The sequence below is a fragment of the Lissotriton helveticus genome, chromosome 7 (assembly GCF_964261635.1).
Source record: "Lissotriton helveticus chromosome 7, aLisHel1.1, whole genome shotgun sequence".
Lineage (NCBI taxonomy): Eukaryota > Metazoa > Chordata > Amphibia > Caudata > Salamandridae > Lissotriton > Lissotriton helveticus.
Window position 1 is genome coordinate 75723126 of NC_136068.1, and position 24338 is coordinate 75747463.

Consider the following 24338-nt stretch of genomic DNA (forward strand, 5'->3'; position numbering starts at 1 on the left):
TATGAAAGTTCCAATACTGGGGCAACTGCTGTCATCGCACTAAAATGGCCTGAGCCACGTCCTGGAAGAGTGAGCATGATACATTTTGGAATGATATCTTGTCCATGTTTCTTGCTTTTTGCAGGACCAGTTCTTTCGTTTTGAAGGAGCTGAATTTCGCAAAAACATCTTGTGGTCTACCGCTGTTCTCGGACAGCCTTGGCTCCACGCTATGTACCCACTTAGTTGCACTGCAGGGCTTCCTCTCTGAAAACGGTGGAGAAGAGGCCTATCATGAACGCATCCAGATCGGGCCCTCGCATCCCTCTTCCAGGCCCCTGACCCTTATGTTGTCCCGACGAGAGCGATTCTCTAAGAATTCGCATCTGACGGCAGAAGCTTGTAGCTGACCGCGAAGTGCCACAGTGCACTCCTCAGGGGGCTTCACCTGATCTTCCAGATTCTGGCATTTCGCTTCCAGGTCTAAGGTGCGAGTTCCCACAGAGTCTACATCGGCCTGCAGAGCCACCAACTTCACCCTCATCTCTGCTTCAAACACATCGGAGGAGGCATCTATGTCTGATTAGCTTCTTTCTGGAGTCTCTGAGGGACGCCAGCAATTGTTGGCAGACTTTTTGGGTTGCATATGGGTGCAGGGCGTCTGGTCAGCTCGGAGCCACCCTCCCACCCATGAGCGAACCAAGAGCAAGCAACCCAGCGCAAAGTCCCACCACCGACAATGCATCTGTTGCCCCAGGTGAGATGATTTCTCCCCATGGGGTACCAACCGGGTTCCCAAAGGCCACCTCGAGGGCTTCAATCGTCTGCAATTCTTATTCTTACCTATCTCCTGGGGGCTTCTTAGATGAAGGGATGACTGGGGGGGGGGGGGGTTCGTCCCCACTCACACCAGAAATTACGCAATTCGGGGTCTTTTCCTGCTGCCCCTTATAGTCCCTCATACCTGATCGAGATTGCACTGAGAGATGCCGGCGCCATCTTGAGGTCAGACATTTGAAATGGACAGCCTGACACCCAGCTCTTCTGTCCAAATGATGAGATGGCCGGGAGGGGGGGGGGGAATCAGTGCTCACCACCTTTCCTCGTTGAGCAGATTGGGGATTTTTTCCTTCTGCGCCTTAGGTTCCCCTATGCCCTACCGAGGGCACGCTGTGGGGCGCCGGCGCCAGCTTAAAGTCAGGCACTAGGGATGGAATGCCAGGCGCCCAGTCCATCTTTCCCTGCCCTTGAACTGCTCCTGGGGGCCAGCTACCGGTTAGGGGGAAGCCCAGACGCTTGCCTCCTACTAGCGGTAACCCAGTCTTCACCGCACTGGCCTCCCCTCTCGGTAAATGCTGGGGACAGACTCCTGTCACCCCCAGTGGGGACCGTGTGGGCGGCGCTCTGCTCACCTCCAGTTCTGCTCGCTGTCTCCACCATTCGAACGGGACATCGGTGGGCCTCTCCCACTATTACGGGTGCAGACCACTGGCCGCCGCCATTTTAGGTTGCTCGGCAACACCTCAGGAGCCTCTCGTCTGGCCTTCGGCGCCGGCCATCTACCAGCATCCAGAGGCTCACAACTGCTGTTCAGTGCCCCCGCAGCCCTTGTCGTTGCATAGGCTGGGGCCGGTGCCAGGTATTGTCACTACTTTTGCGAGCCTGGGACGGAGCTGTTCTGAATCACGTTCGAGCTGCCATGCTGTTTGGCCACGCCCCCGTCATATCTATTTTGATGTGGCCATATTAATTTCAACAGGTGTCATATTCATTTCAAAGTGGTTCATAGTCATCTTAACTTGTGTCATATTCCTTTCAATGAATGTCATATTAATTTCAATAGATGTCAGATTCACCTTAACACCGGTCAGAATAATTTTAACATGGGTCACATCCATTTCAACATAGGACATATTAATTTCAATGCATAAAATATTCATTTTGATGTATATCATATTAATTTCAAAGCATAACATTAATTTTGACAAGTTTAATTTTATTTTAGTATTGGTCATATTCATTTTAAGGCATTTTGAATCAATTTCAATGGGGGCTCATGTTCATTTCAATGCATGTCCTATTTATATTAGCATATTCCTTTCAATGGATGTCTCATTTAAAATAATACATTTTACATTCATTTAACATGAATCATATCCATTTCAACACATATCGTAATCATGTCAATGTGTATCAAATTACTTTCAAAGCAAGCTGTATTCCTTTTCATAAATGTCATATTCATTTTGATGTTACTATTATTCATTTTAATACATGTTAAATTTATTTCAATGGACCTCATTCATTTCAACTAATTTCATATTCATTTTAACATGTTTTAGATTTGTTTCAATCAATGTTATATTTATTTCAATAGAAGTTATATTCATATTAACACTTGCCATATTCATGTCAAGATGCAACTTATCCATTTTAACATTTATCCTTAATTTAAATAATACCATATTAATTTCAATGCACGCCATATTAATTTTGACAAATGGCATGTGAATTTCAGCTTTGTTCATACTCATTTTAAGGCATGTCAAATTCAGTTCAATGGGGCTTATATTAATTTCAACACAAGCCATATTCATTTGAAATGATCTCCCAGACATTATTCCTATTGGCAATCGAACCTTTCCTTCACCACATACGAAACAATGAGGGCATCTCGGGAATCCCCTTTAAAGAATGTACAATAAAACTAACTGCCTATGCGGAAGTCGTTCTGGTTGTCTCGGGAAAAGGTGAGGAGGCTATACCGGCCCTCATGTCTACTATTAACGAGTTTTCGAAGGTATCGGGGTATAAATTAAACAATGACAAAACGGAGGTTAAATTGTTAAATAATCTGGGAAATAAGGAAGTACTGGGGGACTCTGGTCTAACTTGGCAGCCGGACTGCTTTAAGTATCTGGGGTTGGACTTTGAAAAGGACTTAATTTCTACATTACGCATTAACGAAAACTTGACCCTAAAGAAAATTTCCAAACTACTAGATGGGTGGTCTCCTAAGTACCTATCATGGTGGGGTAGGGCCGAAACCCCGAAAATAATGGTGACTCTACTGGTAAATTACCTGGCAAGTATGTTGCCGATGACTTTTTCGGATGACTTTTTAAACAGGGTTGACAAGCTTTTTGGTACCTTCCTGTGGCAGGGGATGAAACCCAGTATATCAATGAAGAAGCTACAGCTATCTAAAGAAAAAGGCGGCCTGGGTCTCCCCAGCTTCAGAAATTATCAAACTGCGTTCCTGTGGTTGGATGTTGAGAAATCCCTCATTGATAATGTTCTCCTTCCTGCCCTACTCACTATGGATCTCTCCCACCTTCCTCACTCTAAATACATTTTATTAAACACAAGACGTGCTCTCTTAAGGCTAGATCAATCCCACAAAACCGACTTGAAAATTTAAAAAACTACCTTGGTAGCCTTGTGGCGGAACCCCTCACTTAAGATTGAAGGAAAACCCCTCCAATGGGAATATTGGTCCAAGAAAGGTGTCAATTTGGTGAGTGACCTATATGATGGGATACACCCTTTATCGTTCTCCTCGCTCCAGTCCCTACATAATCTTGCACCAATAGATTTGTATGATTTATTTAAACTAAAAGTCCTCTTATCAACACGCTCTCTTAAACCCTATGATCCCTGGCTTAAGACCCATATAACACGTATCATGGCGGCTGGTCATTTTGTCTCGAAAGCATATAAACTTCTCCTCCCTCTACCTAGAAAGGCCCACAGGCGGAGTGAGATTCGATGGGAGTCGGAACCCAACTCTAAAGGCTTGATGTTTGACTGGGATACTATTCATACCACTGCTTTCTCGAACAAAGTCTCTCCAATATTATCCCAAACCAAATACATGTTACTAAACAGAACGTACTGGACGCCGGATAGGCTTTTTAAACTCCACCTGAGAGATAGCCCTAAGTGTTGGAACTGTGACTCAGCTGTAGGGGATTTGGCCCATATGCTTTTTAACTGTCCCTCCCTGAAAACATACTGGGAGAAAATCTTTGATTGCATAGAACATATTTTCAGTTTCAAACCGGCAAGGGAATTAGTTTATGTCCTACTGGGTGTCCTAGACCCGAACCTAGTTAATGCACATGACCGCCAATTGCTTGACCTACTGCTCACCGTGACCTGTAAAGTAGTCTCATGTAAATGGAAGAGCGCCTCTGAGGTGTCCTTTAAAATATGGCAAGAATTGTTATCCTTTCTAGGAGGAGCTGACAACCCTGCGCTGCATTCCTCCCCATGGCGCGCATCCCATGAGAAGCTTTGGAAATCTCTTGATGCATCATCATTCTCATTTGATCCTCCGTGATGTGCTATGGTTATGTGTAATATTTTTTAGTAAAGTGGAGTTTACGTATTATATACTTTGTAGTGTAAATTGGTGTGGCACATGGGTGGAATCACCATCCCTAACGGAAGTCATTGTCGAATGAGTACACGGAATGTTGGATCCAACTGGAAATTGGAAATCCAGGGACTTGGACAAGGACATATATGTATATGTAGCATTGTATATGTAGCACTTGTTTTAGATTCGGACTTTACATTCGGACCTCATGGTATGAGTTTTTATGTAACGCCACAAAACTGTGTATTACCCTGCCTTAATTTGCTATGATTTTGTTATGATCTTGTATGTAACTCATTTCATGTATTGGAGATCTTGTGTCTTTTATTTTACATTTTCTTTTTTTCTTCCTTTTTTTCTATTCCTTTTTCAATAAAAATGATTTGAATACAAAAAAAAGAAATGATCTATTGATTTCTGTATATCTCATATTCATTGCAATCTACTTGATATTCATTTCAACTCAATTTATATTAATTGCAACATGTGTTATGTTAATTTCAGTTTATGTTATTACAATGTTTTTCAGAATATAACATTCATTTTAGTAGCTTATATTCATTTATATCAGTCTTATTCATTTTAATTTATTTCATATTCGTCTTGGCACATGTCAGTCATTTCAAGGAATGTCCCATTCTTTTTGAAGTATATTGTATTTGTTTCACTGATTGCTATATTTTTTAGTGTGAGGGCCATATTAATTAAAGTATCATTGATGTATATTTCAATATATCTCTTATTCAATTCAGAGTGTATGTTATTCATATTAATCACTAAGTAGTATATTCACTCTGCCAGGTTTCATATTTGTTTTGGTTCAGGTCAGATTCACTCTGCCAGGTATCGTATTTCCCTTGACAGATATTACATTCATTCTGGTGTGTTTAATAATAATTTGCATCACAATATGCATCTCAAAAGGTGTTGTATATGGGGATCTGTAATTTTGACATGAACAGCTTCCCATAGTGGGGATCCCTCATTCAGGGGCAGACTGTAAACATTCTGACAATGGTGCGACCAGTGTGGAAATGGCAAGCATGAAAAACGTTGTGCATCGACAGAGTGCCACACTGGCTGCAAATGATGGGAGAGCGAAAAAACGATTGCCACCAGTGGAATGAATAAATTGGCCAGCCATTGGTCCACGCTCTACAGTTCACATGACTTGGTGATCATCGTTGAAGGATGCAAGGAGAGTACCATGCAAGGCTCGAAGTCCACAATCGGTCACTGTTAGCAGGAGGTCCATACAGACAAAGGGCCTCGGCCCCGAAATGGGAACGAGCATTGCAGAGGGTGCCAGGGATTCTTAAGGAGCCAGAAGTGCCCTTAGTGGGATGGGTACAGTGCATGGGGCCTTCTCCTGTGGAGAGTGGGGATGCAGCAGGTTTCCTGGCGTAGTTGCTTAGCTAGGAGAAGGAAGTGTGCACCAGGAGTATCTGGTAGAGGAAACACCCAATAGTACTCCAATGCTCCAGAGGCCAGGGCGACTCCGTCACGCCAAGCTGAAAGAAGAGTGGGAGAGGAGAGCCATTACAAATGTGTAGAGGACCAGTATTCAACAGTCCCAATTGGATTACGCAAAGTTGCTTAACCTGGTAGCTCCAGTAAAAATATGAAACTACTTTCAGAGTATTCAAAACTCGACAGCCCGGCTGATTAGTAATATCCCCAGATGACATCACATCTCACCTGTGCCGAATGAGTTGCATTGGCTCTCCACTCAGATAATGGTCATTTTTAAAGCAATGGAGATAGTCCACACAACAGTTTATCAGAGCCTTCCAGATTTTTTGTCTGCTAAATCTACCTGCGTAAGGTCAGTCATCTACGTTCCAATGCACCGGATCTTCTTGCTAACCAAATTTAAGGTGACCATGCCTTCTCTGTTACAGCGGCAAAGACTTAGAATGTGTTGTCAGTTTCTTTTCAACAACATTCATCTCTAATTCGCATTAGGAATCTTCCAAAATCTCATCTATTTTACCAGTAGTTATGTTGTAGTGCTTCAGAAAATCTATGTTCACATTTTTTGCTTTCAGATGTTATTGTTGGTTCTTTAGGGAAATTAAACTTCGATAAGGGTGCAATTAACAAATACTCTATAGCATAACCTAATATCCACATTCAAAATCCAATTATCAGACTATTTTGGCATGCAAGTGGAAGTTTTGCTTGAAGTGTCTGGATATGTTTATTTAAACTCAACAGCTGGTGGGAAGGAGAAGATTCAATATATAACAAAACAAATGAAGTACACTCTACACATTCTAGTATGCTCTGCAGAAACCCCTGATGGTGCACAATAGATAGGGAGATTTGGCGTCTGAGAATCATATATCCCCTTTAGTCAATACTTTATCTTTCTTTCCCTTTTCTTCAAATCAGCGTCAACATGTGGAGATCAGAAATGGATTTTTTTAGAGGAAACCACCCACCTTACGTTCAGTTGTTTTGCCGTTATTTCCTCTTCAGTGATCCTTTTTGCTTCTCCTGCTTCAGCCCTGTTCCTGCCGCCACTTTGCAGCCTGTCTGGGGGGACCCCAAGTCCCAGGATTCCTGCTCTCCCAGAAGGGAGGAGCGTGCCTGACATCTCGCGATAAAAATCGCTTCAGACTCCCACAGCGTGGGCCGCTGCTTCAGCCCGGTTCCTGACGCCACTATGCTGCCTGTCTGGGGGACTCCAAGTCCCAGGATTCCTGCTCTCCCAGGAGGGAGGAGCATGCCTGACATCTCACGCTAAAAAGCACTCCAGACTCCCCAGTGAGAGACACGCCCGGGCCAAGGGCGGGCCAGTCCTTACCAGGAAGAGGCAGGGCAGGGCCACCCCCCTTTCATCTGGTCTACAGACTAGGGACTAGGGACTATGTCACTACCTATTTGGTCACACCCTGTCAGGTACTGTTCAATTGTGAGGCTACCCTGCCTAATTAGGACTCCAAACATTGAACTCATTGTCCTAATATATCTTATGGTTGTGGTTGCATGCGAGGAAATTAAGTTTAACTTCTGTCTACTGTTAATATTGAGTCCCTGTATATTCTTGGCTTGGTTGGACGGTCCTTAATTCTTAAAAAACTTAAATCCTTTAAGAATGGGGAAAAGAAAAATCATGGAGGGAAGTGGAGGTGGGGTTGGAGAAAGCATCTGGAAAGATAATAAGGGGGGGAAAGGCCAGGAAGACACAGAAACAGAAACACCCAGGCAGTAACTGCGTTATGGATCGGATAGACACACTTATTAGTGAGTGTGAGGGCATTTTAGAGGGTGATTATATCCACAAAGGCTGATAGTATTGATGTATCCCAACGCCCCGGGCACTCTTCCAACCGCAGCCCAGGATGTCAGCCAACTATTCCAGCCATGTTCCATAAGCCTGCTAGAGGAGGAATCCCTGCAATCCAATTGGATGGTACTTCAGATACAGGGTAGGGAAGTCAGGTTCCCAGCAAGCTCATATGTGATAACTTTCAATCGTTGGGAGCTGATATCGCCAGTACCAATAGATTTTCTCCCCTAGCAGATTCAATCGAGTTTGTTAGGGTGGACACCCAGTTGAACACTTCTCCCTCTCTGCCCCCCAGATGGATGTATGACGTTACAACGCAGGCTATTACAACGCCTGCCTTTACATCGCGGTTTTTAAATCGCAATCCATTACAACGCATAGCGCTTTGGGGTATTGGATAGTGAATAGTTTAATTTACTATTCCAACTCCAGTCCCCGTGGACACTAGGGAAGGTGTTGGATAGTAAATTAAACTTATTCCCTATCCTAGAGCGCCCCCCAGCGCAATTCGTTGTAATGGTTTGCGTTGTAATGACCGCGTTGTAATGGTAGTGGGTTGTAAAAGTTTCGTTGTAAAGGTTGTTCACCCCCCCAGATCCCCTCATTTGCCTAGCTACAATTAGGCACTAGTCTTTCCACCGAACCCCAGGAAATGCATCGTCTTATTAACAGCCTTAGGTTGGAAGTAGTGTCTATGCGAACAATGATTGAGGATCTAACTTCTATGGTCAAACTCTTATTACAAAAGGACTCTGCTCATCCAGAGATTATAAATCCCAATTCAAGAGAGTCAGGTAAATCACCCCACACGCAAGACAGATACTGTAGACAAGGGCTCCTGTAATAAGGTTTCCAACCGGTCCGTCTCCCCTGTCACATCTCAAAAGAAAGCGACCCCTCTTGTGTGGCCAAATCGCCCAAATGAGACTAGTTTAAACCCGGCAGCAGCGCAAACCTGCACCAGACCCTCCCCTTTGCCCAGGACAGTAAATCTCCTACATAGTCCTCATCAGCAAAGGATTAATTTTCCCAGTCTCAACCCGTTTCAGGCTTCTACAATCTATATGGTTAATGTACCTAAATACGATGATAGTAACGGCAAGGAAAGTGCAGATTCCCTGACCAACAAAGCAATACACTGGATTCGTTATGTTAGGGGATGCCATTCAGTCATTCACGAAGATATCATTAGAGCACTTAGGCTTACTTCCCGAGTTCATCCACTAGATTGTATTGAGCTCACGTTAAAGGGACAAGACCACACTGAAAATCTCCTTGCCCTGGAATTTGGTACATCCTCTCCAGATAACTCTTCCATCCAGTAAAGGCATTTTCCACCCATTAACCCTTATGGGGGTTCACCTGGGCAACCACCCTCTTGTTTAGCAGGATCCTCTTCCTTGGAGGCTAATGATTGACTGCTGAACAAGTTTCAAAATCATCTGGGACCCCAGGTCAATTCTCCATCTTGTAGAGAAAGATAAGTTACTTACCTGTAATCCTAGTTCTCTTCCAGGGGTATCCTCATCAAAGTCATAAACACTGAATATTCCCGCCCATGTGCGGGACCCCGGAAACATTATAAAAATATATATGTAAAAAACACATATATCTAACTCCACATATATGTATGTACATATATTATTTTTCTCATACCAATGCATCCCCAAAAAAGAGGCTAACACAATGTAAAACCTTGTACATGTACTGCAATTATAAAGGAAACAAATAACACATTACATCAAATATACTTTGAATTTTGTGTTTTAATGAGTAAAACCACTCATAACTCCTGAAAATTGCTCATAAAAAGACATTGTTAGTCTCAGGCTGCATTGAAAAGCAATAACATAGAAAATGAAAGCATTTTCAACCAAAAAACTGGCACTGTGCCTTTAAGGCAGCCATGAATCCAGGCTTCCCATCATGCCTCAGGGGTGACAGTTAGGTCAGTTGTTCTTTGCATAACCCTGATGTCAGGGCTAAATACACATATGAAAACGTACAGCTCTCATTTACCTGGGGAGGCGGGTGGGTTGCTTATGACTTTGATGAGGATACCCCTGGAAGAGAACTAGGATTACAGGTAAGTAACTTATCCTTCTCTTCCAGGGGATCCTCATCAATAGTCATAAGCACTGAATAGAATAGCAAGCCCAACAACCACCTGCAGGTAAATGAGAAGTACATCTTCTACCTTAAAAGACCCAACATCACAGCCTAGCCTGGCTGCTAAACAGATTCCGCAAGGAGGCTCGGCCTACCTGGGTATCTGCTCTTGTGTCAGAATCAAGACAATAATGTCTGGTAAATGTATGGACGGACCGCCAGGTCGCCGCCTTTCAGCTCTCAGACATGGGCACATTATTGAGAAAAGCCGCAGTCGCAGCTCTTCCCCTGTTGGAATGCGCCTTGGGAGAAAAACCCAGGGGTTTTTGCGCTAGCTGGTAAGCAAGCTTAATACATGAAACGATCCATCTGGAAATGGAACGCTTCGAGGCAGAATGGCCTGTCCTGATCGATCCATAGTTAATGAAAAGATGATCAGAATGACGAATCACTTTAGACCTGTCAAGATAGAATTTTAAAACCCTTTTTAGGTCTAAAGAATGTAGAGCCCTCTCAGCTGGAGTAGAGGGGTTGGGAAAAAAAGTGGGCAGAGAAATGATCTGATTTACATGAAAATCTGACACCACTTTAGGCAGAAAAGATGGATGCGTCCGTAGCACCACCCTATTCAAATGGAACACCGTATAGGGTTCTGATGCACAGAGGGCTTGAATCTCGCTCACTCTGCGAGCCGACGTGATAGCCACCAAAAAAGCCGCTTTCCATGAAAGATGTTGTAAAGTGGCTTTGTGAATGGGTTCAAAGGGAGGACCCATTAACTTTGATAGCACCAAGTTCAACTCCCAGGGTGGAGAAGGAGGACGCACTGGAGGGTATACTTTTTTCAACCCTTGCAGGAAGTCTTTGACAGATGCTAGCTGGAAAAAAGAGGTTTGAGAAGGTGACCGCCTATAAGCCGTTATGGCCGCTAGGTGCACCTTGATGGAATTAAACTTCAAACCTGCTTTATCTAAATACAACAAATAAGGAAGAACTGCTTCTTCTTGACATTTGATAGGATCATGACTATTCTGTATACACCACATATAAAATCTCTTCCACTTGCATGCATACGAATGTCTGGTGGAAGGACGCCTTGCCTCTTTCAGAATGAACATGCAGTCCTCTGGCAACCCTAGATGGCCGTATTGGATGACCTCAGGAGCCATGCTGCCAAGCTCAGCGACGGAAGGTTGGGATGGAAGATCCTCCCGTCCATCTTGGACAACAGGTCCGGCCTGCATGGCAGCCTCTTGTGAGGTGTCACTGACAGATGAAGCAGGTCCGTGTACCACCATTGCCTTGGCCAATCGGGAGCAATCAGAATCATCGTTGTGCACGAGTGCGTTAGCTTGCTCACCACCTTCGGAATCAACGGGAGAGGTGGAAAGGCGTACACAAATTCCTTTGACCAGTCGATCAAAAGAGCATTCCCTCTCGAGCCTGGCCGGTGGAATCTGGAGGCGAAGCTTCGGCATTTGACGTTTTGATCGTCCGCGAACAAGTCTATGGAGGGACGACCCCAGGATTGAAAAAGTTCCTCCACCACTTCGTCGTGAAGAACCCAGTCTTCTTTGTCGTCGAAGTGACGGCTTAGAGCGTCTGCCCTCACGTTTTGTTCTCCTGGAAGGTGAACCGCCGTGACAGATAGCCCTCGAGCTAGAAGCCAATGCCAGATCCTCTGCGCTTCCAACAACAACGTCCGAGAGCGCTTCCCCCCCTGCTTGTTCAAGTAGTACATCGTGGTGGTGTTGTCCGTCTGTACTAGCACCAATGACTCTTGGATCGAGGGGAGGAACGCTTTGAGAGCCAGGTGTACTGCTCTCAGCTCCAGCATGTTGATATGGTAAGTGCTTTCCTTGTGTGACCACTGACCTTGAACCTGCAGGGGACCCATGTGCGCACCCCAGCCCAGAAGGGAGGCGTCCGTGATCAGTGTTTGTGTAGGGGGAGGTTGATGGAACAGGATTCCCACCTGCATATTCTGAGCTTTTGTCCACCACGGAATAGACGCTCGAGCTGCGTCTGAGATAGTGATGTGGTCATCCCAGTGAGCAGATTGCTAATCCCACTTGTCCTCTAGATCCTGTTGAAGAGGACGCATGCGGAGTCTGGCATTCGGAACCAGGAAGATGCAAGACGCCATCGACCCTAGCAGGGAGGCAATACTGCGTACCTTCTGAGTATTGCTGCGAAGAATCAGCTGACATTTCTGGGCGATTGATGATTGTCTCTCCTCCGAAGAAAACACTTTTCCTGTTTCGGAGTCTAGCAGAGCACCAAGGAAGTGAATCCTCTGGGTGGGCTGAATGACTGATTTCCCGAAGTTGACATGTAGCCCTAGTCTCTGGCAGAGCTGTATGCAAGTCTGGAACCGATTCCTTACATTGACTGGGGAAGGACCTTTCACCAGCCAATGATCCAAGTATGGATACACGAAGACCCCTCTGCGACGTAGTGCAGCTGCGACCACCGCCACGCACTTCGTGAACACCCGAGGGGCCGACTTTAATCCAAACGGCAGGACTTTGAACTGAAAGTGAGAGGTCCCCACCCTGAACCGAAGAAATCTTCTGTGACTGGGATGTATTGGGACATGGAAATAAGCATCTTGAAGGTCCAGCGAACACATCCAATCTCCCTTCCTGAGATGTGGATATATTTGGTGAAGCGCCAACATGCGGAATCTTTCCTTTTTGACATGCAGATTTAGCGTTCGCAAGTCCAGTATGGGCCTGTATTCTGCCTTCTGTCCTTTTTTCTTGACCAGAAAATAACGGAAGTACACCCCTTTTCCCCTCTGAGAGACCGGAACTCTCTCGATAGCTGACTTTTCGAGCAGAGTGGTGACTTCTTTTTGCAGCAGGTGAAGTTGATGATTTGATGTTGACATTGGGGGAACTGGTGAAGGCTGACGACTGAAACGAAGACAGTACCCATTCTGAAGCGTAGCAAACACCCATCTGTCTTTTGTGAGGCTTTGCCACTCTTTCAAATGTTTTGACAGGCTTCCCCCCCACTGGAGTGGTCCACGGCGCTGGGGTAAGAGACGACTCATTGCTTGGCTTGAGCCTTGCCGGTGTTGTTGCCTTGGTGCTGATTATTTCCCTTGTAATTGCGCTTGCCTTTATACTGGGACTTTTGCTGCCCCTGCTGATCTTGGTTCTTCTGCCAGTTCGGGGTTTGAACCCGCTGTTTTGTAGAGCCCTTGTTGAAGGAGCGAAATTTCTTCTTGAACTCTTTCTTTTTCTCAAGACCCACCGCCTTGAGAGTTTCCAGCTCTGCCTTCATGCGCTGCATTTCCTCGTCTGCACTTGTGCCAAACATTGAAGCACCTGAAAAAGGTAAGTTCAATATACGTGCTTGGGCTTCTGGTTTTAAAGCCGTTAGGCGCAACCATGATGACCTTCTTGCTGTTACCCCATGAGCATACCCATGAGCTGCTAGGGTAGCTCCATCCGCTGCGGCACTTATCACCTGGTTGGAGACTTGACTGCCTTCCAGGAGGATTTCCACAAAGTCCTTACGGTCCTCTGCTGGGAGTTTCTCCACAAAACTTTGCAGAGAATGCCACAGGGAGCGGTCATAACGCCCCAGGAGGGCTTCCGCATTAGCAACCTTGAGAAAAGACGCCGATGTATTGCAGACCCGCCTTCCCCACGAGTCTTGCATCTTACTGCCTTTATCCGGAGGAACAGTGGAGGATGAGGCAACTGCATTGGACGTCCTCGCCGCCGCAATAATCACTGAGTCCGGGGGAGGATCAGCTCTGAGGAATAGCGGATCGTCCTCTGGAGATTTGTACTTTTTAAGAATCCTTGCCGGAGCCGCTTTGACCGTCGCTGGGGTTAAGAAGACGTCCATAACTGGCTCAATAATCCCCGGCACCGAAGGCAGAAGAGGTTTGGGTGCAGACCTATGTTGCAGTGTTTCAAATATTATAGAGGTCTTGATCTGCGGAGCTTTTAAGGCAACTCCCAGCTTAAGTGCTCCCCTACCCAGTACGTCCTAAAAAGTGAAGATATCATCGATTGGAGATACCCTTGTTGAAGGAGAGTCTGTCAGGGTAGGAGAGTAGTCTCTGTGAGAGCGGGTCGAGGAAGAAGTAGAAGGAGTTCTTCGGTCTCTCCTTGTGCTTCTTGAGCGTGAACTACGCCTGTCGGTTCCCACTCTGGAGCGCGATCGTTCCCTTTGACGAACTGGGGAGCGCGATCTTTCCCTCTGGCGAACTGGAGAGCGTGATCTTTCCCTCTGGTGCGATCTTTCTCTCTGGTGAACTGGGGAACGTGATCTTTCCCTCTGGCGTACTGGAGAGCGTGATCTTTCTCTCTGGCGAACTGGGGAACGTGAGCTTTCTTTCTGGCGAACTGGAGAGTGTGACCTTTCTTTCTGCCTCACCGGAGAGCGTGACCGTTCTCTAGGCCTAGAGAGCGGTTGCTGCAACCGATACGCTGTCTCCTTGTCCGGAGCCCAGTGATGCAGTGGCTTGTACCATCTCGGGGAAAGCCTGACAGTAGGTGATGGAGGCGTTGCATCCTTTTGCGAATGCCTGGATTCCTCGCTGCCCGACTGAAAAATAATCACGTCCGGGCCAGAGTCCGAACCTGAGCCAGCCGCAGACTTTGAGCAACCACGAGAGTCCCTCTGTTCCGGAGACCTCTTCCGCTTGGCAGCGTGACTGTCACTCGCTTGCGAACTGTGGTCATGCTCCGCAGCTGAGGCAGACCCAGACGACCTTATAGACTGCTGTGTCTGAGGTTGGACCACTGGAGTTCCCTGCCTCGAACTCCGAGGAGGTGAAGTCCGCACCGGCTTCTCCAACGTCGAACTTTGCTCAACTTTCGTCGGCGAGTTCCCTGCCGACGCTTGTGAATGCCTCGATGTCGAGCGTCGATGGTGCGACGCCGACGGAGGAAGCTTCGACGTCGAACTACCATGGTCCTTCGACGACTATGTATGCCTCGACGTCGAATGCCGATGGGTCGTCAACGGAGAATCCCTCAACGTCGAACGCCGATGACCTGGCGATGACTAAGGATGCTTCGAGGTCGATCTCTTCCTCGACGTCGAAGGCCGATGACCTGACGACGACGGGTGATGCCTCGACGTCGATCGCCGATGACCTGGCGACGACGGAGGATGCTTCGACATCGAGCGTCTATAGCCAGACGGCGACGGAGGCTGCCTCGACGCCGAGCGCCCATGACTAGGCGTTGGCGGAGGCTTCGACGTCGAAAACTCTACCTGAGCCTTCGACGACGGAAGTCTAGACGTTTAGCCGCCCTGCTTCAACGGAGACCTAGATTCAGAAAAGGGGGTGGTGATGGACAGAGTATTCTGAATTAAGCAGAACACTCCTACCCAGTCAACAGATCAGGGCTTGATCCATCACCGTTTTTTAGCTCACTGCACCATCCCAGTTCAGAACCTGGCTACATGCAAATTAGTCTGTCCCTGGCCCAGTGCATCATGGGAACAGGGCAGACCAAACTACCAAGCCAATTCTTTCCTGGAAAGGAAACAAGCTTCCGGGGACCGGTTTCTGGCATTTCAGCCGTCGTCGGCCCGGCTTGCTTGAATCCTGGTGGTGCAGTGAGCAAGGGACTCATGTCTGAGCATACCCTTCCACACTTGTAGTAGCCAAAACGATTCAGAAACGGGGGTGGTGATGGACAGAGTATTCTGAATTAAGCAGAACACTCTGGGCCAGGGACGGACTAATTTGCATATAGCCAGGTTCTGAACTGGGATGGTGCAGTGAGCTAAAAAACGGTGATGGATCAAGCCCTGATCTGTTGACTGGGTAGGAGTGTTCTGCTTAATTCAGATACTCTGTCCATCACCACCCCCTTTTTGAATCGTTTTGGCCACCACAAGTGTGGAAGGGTATGCTCAGATGTGAGTCCCTTGCTCACTGCACCATCAGGATTCAAGCAAGTCGGGCCGAAGACGGATGTAATGCCAGAAACCGGTCCCCGGAAGCTTGTTTCCTTTCCAGTAAAGAATTGGCTTGGTAGTTTGGTCTGCCCTGTTCCCATGATGCACTGGGCCAGGGACGGACTAATTTGCATATAGCCAGGTTCTGAACTGGGATGGTGCAGTGAGCTAAAAAACCTGATGGATCAAGCCCTGATCTGTTGACTGGGTAGGAGTGTTCTGCTTAATTCAGATACTCTGTCCATCACCACCCCCTTTTTGAATCAACGGAGACCTCGACGTTGCACTCGACGCTGCGCATCGCCCGGTTGACGGCAGCGGAGTCCTGACTTTCGACGCTGAAGACTTCACCTTCTTCGTCGTTGGAGACCTCGACGCCGATCCCGACGCCGAAGGAGAGCAGGTCGGAACTTTCTTCGACGTCGACCGCTTCATAAGTCTCTTTGGAGACCTACCTCTCTCAGAAAGTCCATAAATCCTGCTTCTTTCTCTGTCCTTGAGAGTTCTGGATGACAAGGACTGGCAGCAGACACAAGATGCTACCTCATGAGAGTCAGGTAGACAGCGAATACACACAGGATGTGTATCAGACCAAGCCTTCTTATGCCCACAGGCAGAGCAGGTGTCAAAAAGAGCCTTAGGCATTTCTGACAAAAAATCAACCTTTTTTGAGCCCAAAAAAGGTATAACTATCTCTCTAAGGTAAAAAACCGTCGAGTGAGATCAAAAATTTTAAGAAAACACCAAGTAATTCTGACAGAAAGTCAAAAAAAGGTGAGAGATGTTAACCAGGGTCCTGACAGAAGGAGCCGGAAAGAACAACTGACCTAACTGTCACCCCTGAGGCATGATGGGAAGCCTGGATTCATGGCTGCCTTAAACGCACAGTGCCAGTTTTTTGGTTGAAAATGCTTTCATTTTCTATGTTATTGCTTTTCAATGCAGCCTGAGACTAACAATGTCTTTTTATGAGCAATTTTCAGGAGTTATGAGTGGTTTTACTCATTAAAACACAAAATTCAAAGTATATTTGATTTAATGTGTTATTTGTTTCCTTTATAATTGCAGTACATGTACAAGGTTTTACATTGTGTTAGCCTCTTTTTTGGGGCTGCATTGGTATGAGAAAAATAATATATGTACATACATATATGTGGAGTTAGATATATGTGTTTTTTACATATATATTTTTATATTGTTTCCGGGGTCCCGCACATGGGCGGGAATATTCAGTGCTTATGACTATTGATGAGGATTCCCTGGAAGAGAACCTTCCCCTCATATCTCTTTTACCAGTCAGCTCCCATGTATCACTTGCGATGTGGCTCCAAGAAATATATTGACAAAGTCTCCTTTGCAGAAAGGGTCGGGGTCTCTAGTGGTGATCTACCCAATACCCCTGAGGGGCAAGGACCAGGCTTTAATTCCTCATCTGGGTTATCTATGATGTCTTGGAATATAGTTGGGTTGAGGACAAAGGTCACATCTCCAGATTGGCACACCTTCATCGAGTATTTTGACATCGGTCTTTTACAGGAAACCTGGACGATGGATCCTTTCTAACATACAGGCAACCTAAATTATCATATACCAGCTACTAGTGGGGGAAAAGGCCGACCCTCAGGAGGTTTATTAATCTTGGTTCGTCAAGCTATTGGCTTTGTTGTACAGGTACTCCAGTCTCAGAGCAAGGATATTATAATTCGTTGAAGTGGGGCCAGAAAGAGAGAGTTGACATCAACAATGTTTTCGTGAGGGGGTCGAATGGGAAAAAGTCGGAAGTTATATTGGCTCTCGACTTTTTAATAGACCAGTATTCCAGGGGCTCTAGTGTCATAATTGCTGGTGATTTTAATATGTCTTTTGAGCCTCTTACAAATGAGAAATGTAATTTCTCTGATGAGGAAGATGACCAGTGGGGCATCCCAAAATTAGAACTGGCTCCCATTAAAAAATGGTCAGACGTGGCAATCCAACTAATTTCCTTCTGCTTGGAGAAAGGCCCAAGGACGGCAAACGGTAGGTCTTCGTCCGATAGACACGGGGCTTGTACATTTAACAACGGTCACAGTGCCAGTCGCATTGACTATTTATTGACCAACTTACAGCTATGGTATGCGCTTAGGGACATGGTTGATAGAGAGCAGTTAGAGAGTGACCACAACCCCCTGTGTGCAGTTTTTGATCTATTGTTGCAGATCGAATTATTCTGCCTGGCACTGAATTATTCACTTTGGATTTGGCCCCCACCAATGACATGAGACGATTAAAATGGGTTAATATACTTGAGAAATCTGACGTCCTTCAAAACATCTCCCTAGACACTAATAGTGTAATTGTTGATATGGAAGCACTCGTGGCCAATCCTGTAACTTCTGAGTCTGTAATTGGAATCCATGACAAATTATTTGCCCGGCTCTGCACTTACTTTATAAGCAATAGGAAACTAGGGGTACTCACCCTAAGAAAACCTGCAAATGGTTTAACGATGATTGCAAAGAGGCGCGTAGATCCTTAGGGGACGCAACTAGAGAAGGGGACCCCAGTGAAGTACGACCTGCAAGGCAAACCTACAAGAGATCTCAGTAGAAGGCCTTGAAAATATGGGATGAGAACAGATGGCAGGACCTCAAACAGGCATGCGAAAGCAAAAGTGCTAAACAATTTTGGAATATTGCAAAGTGGGACAGAGGTGGTCAGCCATCTCAGCCACAAAACCATGCAAGTCAGGACCAATGGGTCACTCATTTTAAATTGCAATATGCCAGTAGTCTAGATGATAGTGAGGTGGTAGAGCCTCCATATTCTTACTGTCACGGTCCGGCTTTTGACGAGGCAGACGTCAGCCTTGCGCTGGGAGCTATAATGGGAGGTAAAGCACCGGGCCCTGATGGGATCCCAGCTGACATATTTCTCTCTGATCAGCCCAAATGGTATCGGTATATTATGTTACTGGCAAATTAAATTGCCAAAGGGGCTCCAGTCTCAGATTCATGGAAAGGGGCTAGATAATCCCAGTCTTCATAAAGGGGGACAAATCTCACCCTGGAAACTACAGGCCAATTAGCCTAATAGATTCCCTCCAAACGATTATGGGACGGCTTGTCTTAAATAAGGTCCAGGATTGGGTAGACGAGCAGGGTATTCTATCTCCACTTCTGGCAGGCTTCCAGGCTCCTACCAGTAGTATTGATCAGGTATTTAGTTTCATTTTGCTATATTGGAAGACGGTGGTTCTGGACAAGGGCAGCTTATATGCTGCCTTTGTGGACCTTAAGCCAGCCTTCGACCTCGTCTCCCGTAAAAAATTATGGGTAGTACTGCGAGAGATGGGGATTCTACCCGAATTATTGTCTCTCATTGTCAGACTTCATGAAGGTAACTATGCCAAAATTAGATAGAGCCTACTGGGTAATGTTCCAAATCCCTTTCCTGCAGAAAATGTTGTGTAGCAAGGTTGATAATGGCACCAACACTCTTTTCTCTGTTCATCAACGGGATTGCAAAATTTCTGGAAGTTACCCCTACTGATGCCCCTGCTTTAGCCGGTGTTAGAGTCCCCTTTTTAATGTTCGCAGATGGCACGTTGATTATCGCTAAAACACCGAGCGGCCTCCAACAAGCCCTGTCACTCTTTGAAGAGTTTTGCCACCTACGGGGCCTGGAAATCAATGTGTCAAAAACAAAATTTATGTATTTTAATCCCCATAGATCATTCAGAGGAGGCATAGTGCTGAATAAGCGGCCCTTAGAACAGGTAACCGATTTCACATATCTGGGGGTTATCATGCAGAAGAACATGAGGTGGAACCGGCAACTTGACATGGCCACGTTGAAGCAATGACAACTGGCTGGAACCCTGCAAACTGAGTTCAATGCATCCCTTACAAAACCAGTTAGCCCAGTCCTGCAAATATATAATATGAAAGTTGTCAATTCCGCTTTATATGGGGTGGAGCTCTGGGGGTTTGAGAATCTCTCTAAATTAACCACAGCAGAAAATAGGTTATTGGGTAAAATTACTAACCTTCCACAAAGCACCCCAGTACGCCCATTGCTTTATGACTTAGGTAGGAAGGCGTTGGCCGATATAGCCAGACTGCGCCCCTTACTATATTGGCGGAGAATCTGGTCAAAACGGTAATTGGCATCTTATGTTGGAGGCCTTAAGGACCTAATTAGGCCAGACTGCCACAACAAAATAAAATGCCTGCAGGAAGTCAGAGACACCTTAACAAGTATTGGTGTGGTAACACTATGGGAGAACCCAGCGAGTACCCAGTTGCCCCCTAAAGCGTTTTTGAAAGGAATGTATTGGGACTGGGTGACCCGTAAGACCTATAGGAATAGTGACTCTTCTTCACTCACTGGGCACTTTTTAGATGTAAAGTCATCTCCAAAGCTGGAACTATACTGGGATATCATAACCAAGTCACATGATAGGGAGTTACACTTCCAATTCAGGGTAGGTTTATTACCAGTAAGGTCGCTTAAAGCAGGATGGGATTTACTAGGTGACATATCTTGTCCCATCTGCCATGCCCAATTGGAGTCCGTGGCTCACTTGCTGTTTGTCTGCCCAGCTTACACCGCTCCGCGCTGAATGTGGCTGTCTTCAATCTGCAGATCCCTGGGCACTAGAAGGAATGACGTTGCGCTAAGATTACTGCGCTCGGAAACATTAACATCTAACGTCATTGACTTTGCAAAATATTTGGGATGGGCCATTAGATCTCAGGCAATTTCTGCAGGGTAAAGGACTGTAATTGTTTTTAGTCTTCCTATTTGAACTTCAGATCAGACCCTCCGTTTATCAGATGTGAGGAGTTTGTATGGTAAGGGTCTGACATGATGCTAATGTATTTATCTGTAACCATGCGGCAAACAGTACAATGAACTGTAAATGTACCTAGGATTTTAAGATATTTTACACTCTGGTGTTTTAACTGTTTTATTGGATTTTATTGTTCTAACGGACAGTTTGAAATTATTTTTGTCACATATGGGTCTATGACCATTCCTTGTACTTGCTTTGATGATATATCTGTCGTTTAGAGCAAATAGGACTACTACTGCTTCTCCTGCTCAGTCGATTCCTGCTTCTTTGACTCGTCATCTTTCTTCCCCCGCGTGGCATGGAGGTTCTCATAGATCGTGGCCTCATCTTTCTGCCTAAAAATAGGAAAGACAAGTGGCAGGAACAATGTTAGTGAGGGAGGAGTTGTGATAAATACTGTTGGTGCACAAAGGAGCAACATAGAGATACTGAAGAGAAAGTGGTCCATAGGAGAGGGGCACAGGTGACAGAAGATACACAAATATTTAATGTGGATAGTGATGCAGGAGTTACTTAAGCGAAGCAGGAGCTACTTACTTCGAGGACTTGCGTGTAGCTTCTGTGTATATGTTCTTAGCCCCTTGAATTCGCTGGATGTTACCGTACTTAGATTCTGTAGTTTTCTGGAAAACAAAACCATATAAGGAGAAGAGTAAAACTCCAAGGATCATTAAAGCTCCATAATATGCCCCCTATCATCATGCATAGAGATTGAGGTATGTCTATCTCCCTGTGGAGTTTCATATTGGTTCTGATTGACTATATGTGTGTGCAGCAAAATATTCTCAAATTGCTTTTCACTATACACATCTCAGTGTTTCTCACCATCTGTTCGCACATCACTGTGGTCCTGCCTGTTCCCATGTCCCAGTGGTCCCCTCTGTACTCAGTGCTGCCTTTATCCCTCTCACAGGAATGTTTTGTCTGCAACCATCTTGTATTGGTGCTATTTGTGCCCATATCACAGTGGTTCTATCATTTCTTTTTCTTTGTGGTTTTATCGTTGCCCATTCTATAAATATTCTCTTGGTGCCCGTCTAACAGATATCTTGTCTGAGTCCACCTTGCATAAGTTCTGTTGACACTGCCTCACTGTGGTTTGACGTTTGTCCTTCTTAGGTTTGTTTTGTCTGCGCGGTCATATAGTGGACATGAAGCCCTTCCCTCAGCCTCTACTAATCCCACAGTAATTTGCTTAGTATCCATCTCACTGTGTTCTGTCTTTACCCATCTCCCATTGGTTCACTCTGTATCCCTCTACTTCACTGCCCGTAGTCATGTCAGTGCCTCTGGTGGTACCCATCTCTGCACTTCTCAACATCAGCACCCATCTCATAGTGGTTCTGTCTGCACCAGTCTCAAAGTAACTCTCTCTATATCCATTTTCCATTGCTTCACTCTGCACCCACTTCGCAGTGACTCTGTCTGCACCTGGCTCGAAGTGGTTTTCACTGCCCATACTTACCTCACAGTGTTTAATTTACTCCAAGCTCACTGTGGTGTATGCACGTATCAGTCCTTAAATGGTTCTGCCTCCAACTAGCTCACATAAGTCTAGCCCATGCCCATTCCCTCGGGGTTAAATCCGTTTATAACCATCACCTAGTAGCTGAGTATGTCTGTATCAATCTCACAACGGTTTAGGTTGCCTGTACCCATCTCCAAGATTTTCAGTTGATCTATACCCATCTGCCAGAGTTTCAGGTTTCTATACTCATCTTCCAGAGTTTCAGGTTTCTATACCCATCTGCCAGAGTTTCAGGTTTCTATACCCATCTGCCAGAGTTTCAGGTTTCTATACTCATCTTCCAGAGTTTCAGGTTTCTATACCCATCTGCCAGAGTTTCAGGTTTCTATACCCATCTGCCAGAGTTTGTCTGTTTATACCCATCTCCCAGAGTTTGTCTGTTTATACCCATCTCCCAGAGTTTCATCGGTGTATACCCATCTTCCAGAGTTTCGTCGGTTTATACCCATCTCCCAGAGTTTCATCGGTGTATACCCATCTTCCAGAGTTTCATCGGTTTATACCCATCTCCCAGAGTTTCATCGGTTTATACCCATCTTCCAGAGTTTGTCTGTTTATACCCATCTCCCAGTGGTTCATTGTCTGTACTCATCTCTCATTGGTTCTGCTGTCACCCAGTCAGCCTCAGTAGTGAATTCTGCTCACTTCAGCCCATGGTACCTGCATGGCCTCGAGCTTCTGCTTTTCGGTGTCGATGAACTGACTGATCGCCATGTAGATGAACCGGTATTGAGCCTCGGTCTGCACCATTCCAGAACGCTGCTCCCGGACCATCTGGATTGTCTTCTGGATGTCAATGTCACAGTCCAGGCCTGGACGCGGACAGGCAGAATGTAGGAGGCAAAGAAAGAAATGATGCAGTGGGCATCAGGTGTGTGAAACACAGAGATTGGCTTGCGATGAAGCTTTGAAAGAGCCTACAACATCAGAGGTGAGTACAATTTTGTTATTTGCAACATTTGTGGAGTACTATGAAAAACTTCAACTTCAAGAAAGTTGCAAAGTTTTATGTTTTGCCACATTTGGGTGAAGGGCAAAAACTTGCAGGCCGAACTTTAGATCACCAGCTAAGTTTTTCTTTCCACATTCTGTGGTCTTAGGCATATAGTTAAACATTAAACTTAAAACCTGGCTTTTTATCATAACTCGTGTGCATGAATATGAACCCTTGTATTCGGCCTGCACACAAAGTACACACTGCACAACTGTACTGATCATTTATATTGCGCACACAGTTGATTTAAATGTTCTATTTGGGCACTAAATAACATGCCTAATCATTAAATAAGTCAATGGTAGTCCTTTAATAGACTTCTGAAATGATGAACAGTATGTTACATTCTTATCTGTGTAGCAGGTACTCAACCCCCTGAGTTACTATGGAGAATAACGCAAGAAGCAGTTTAAGAGAACATGTCTGAGTCCCTTGTCAGTAAAGTATGAAATATTGGTCTTAAGTTAAAAGCTATGTTAGAGTAAGCCTCATAGCACAATACATTTTGACTGATAGTGCTGCACAATTTGGAATTTACACTGGCCTATGCCACAGCATTGAAAACAGCTTTAAGAAAAGCAAACAGAGCTGAAAACACAACTCTCTTTTGGCAAGGGTCTTTCAAAATGGTCAAGCAGCACACTTGGACTGATGAGCTGCTCAACTCCTGATGCAGTCTGATTACAGGCAGAAACATGTCAGTTACCTGTGGTGTTGATCATATCCATCAGCATGTCAATCACAATGATGGTGCCCGTCCGGCCAATCCCAGCGCTGCAGGGGAGGGAGTCAAAAGTCAGGGTGTGATGGGAAAGCATTTCAGGTGTAGAGAGGCATAAGAAAAAAAGAATGGTGGGGATTAACAGAGAGGCAGAGAAGTATGACATGAAAGAAGGCTCAAGCCAGAGTTACAAACTATTTCCATACTTGCCACTGTCAGCAGCTTTGGGTATCTGTAGTGGAGGCATCATGACAAAGGGACGAAACAGGAGCTTCCTTATGCATGTGGCAAAGAAGGTCATCACAATGGAACAGGATAGGTTAGTGGTGCAAAGAGTTCGTCCGCGACCGACCGGGACTAGGGGCTACACCCCCTATCGGTTCTACCCCAACTCTGCCCATACCTATCCGTTACTCGCGCAGTGAGCTGCTAGCCATTAACAAAGTCAATACGAATACAAAAACTCATCTGTGCACCCAAACTGGCCCTGGCTCTTCCTATGGACCCATTTCCTGCCTGGCCTGCCGTTGGTCTAGCATGGGTCAAACCCCAACAGA

The 24338-nt window shown here is 45.7% G+C and overlaps 1 protein-coding gene across 3 annotated transcripts in view; it reads right to left on the bottom strand.

Annotated features, from left to right (window-relative positions):
- LOC144768106 (tyrosine-protein phosphatase non-receptor type 6-like) overlaps nt 1-24338 on the bottom strand; it is an 848841-nt gene that overhangs the window by 472577 nt on the left and 351926 nt on the right. For 2 of the 3 annotated variants that reach the window (XM_078651513.1, XM_078651514.1), the window contains 5 exons: nt 23767-23834; nt 22727-22878; nt 21076-21161; nt 20733-20873; nt 1955-5871 (listed from right to left, as the gene is read on the bottom strand). In XM_078651513.1, the coding sequence (XP_078507639.1) occupies nt 20771-20873; nt 21076-21161; nt 22727-22878; nt 23767-23834 (409 nt within the window). In that variant the 3' untranslated portion in view covers nt 1955-5871; nt 20733-20770. Of the gene's footprint in view, nt 1-1954; nt 5872-20732; nt 20874-21075; nt 21162-22726; nt 22879-23766; nt 23835-24338 lie in introns of those variants that run through there. The other variant, XM_078651512.1, reaches the window with a different exon arrangement.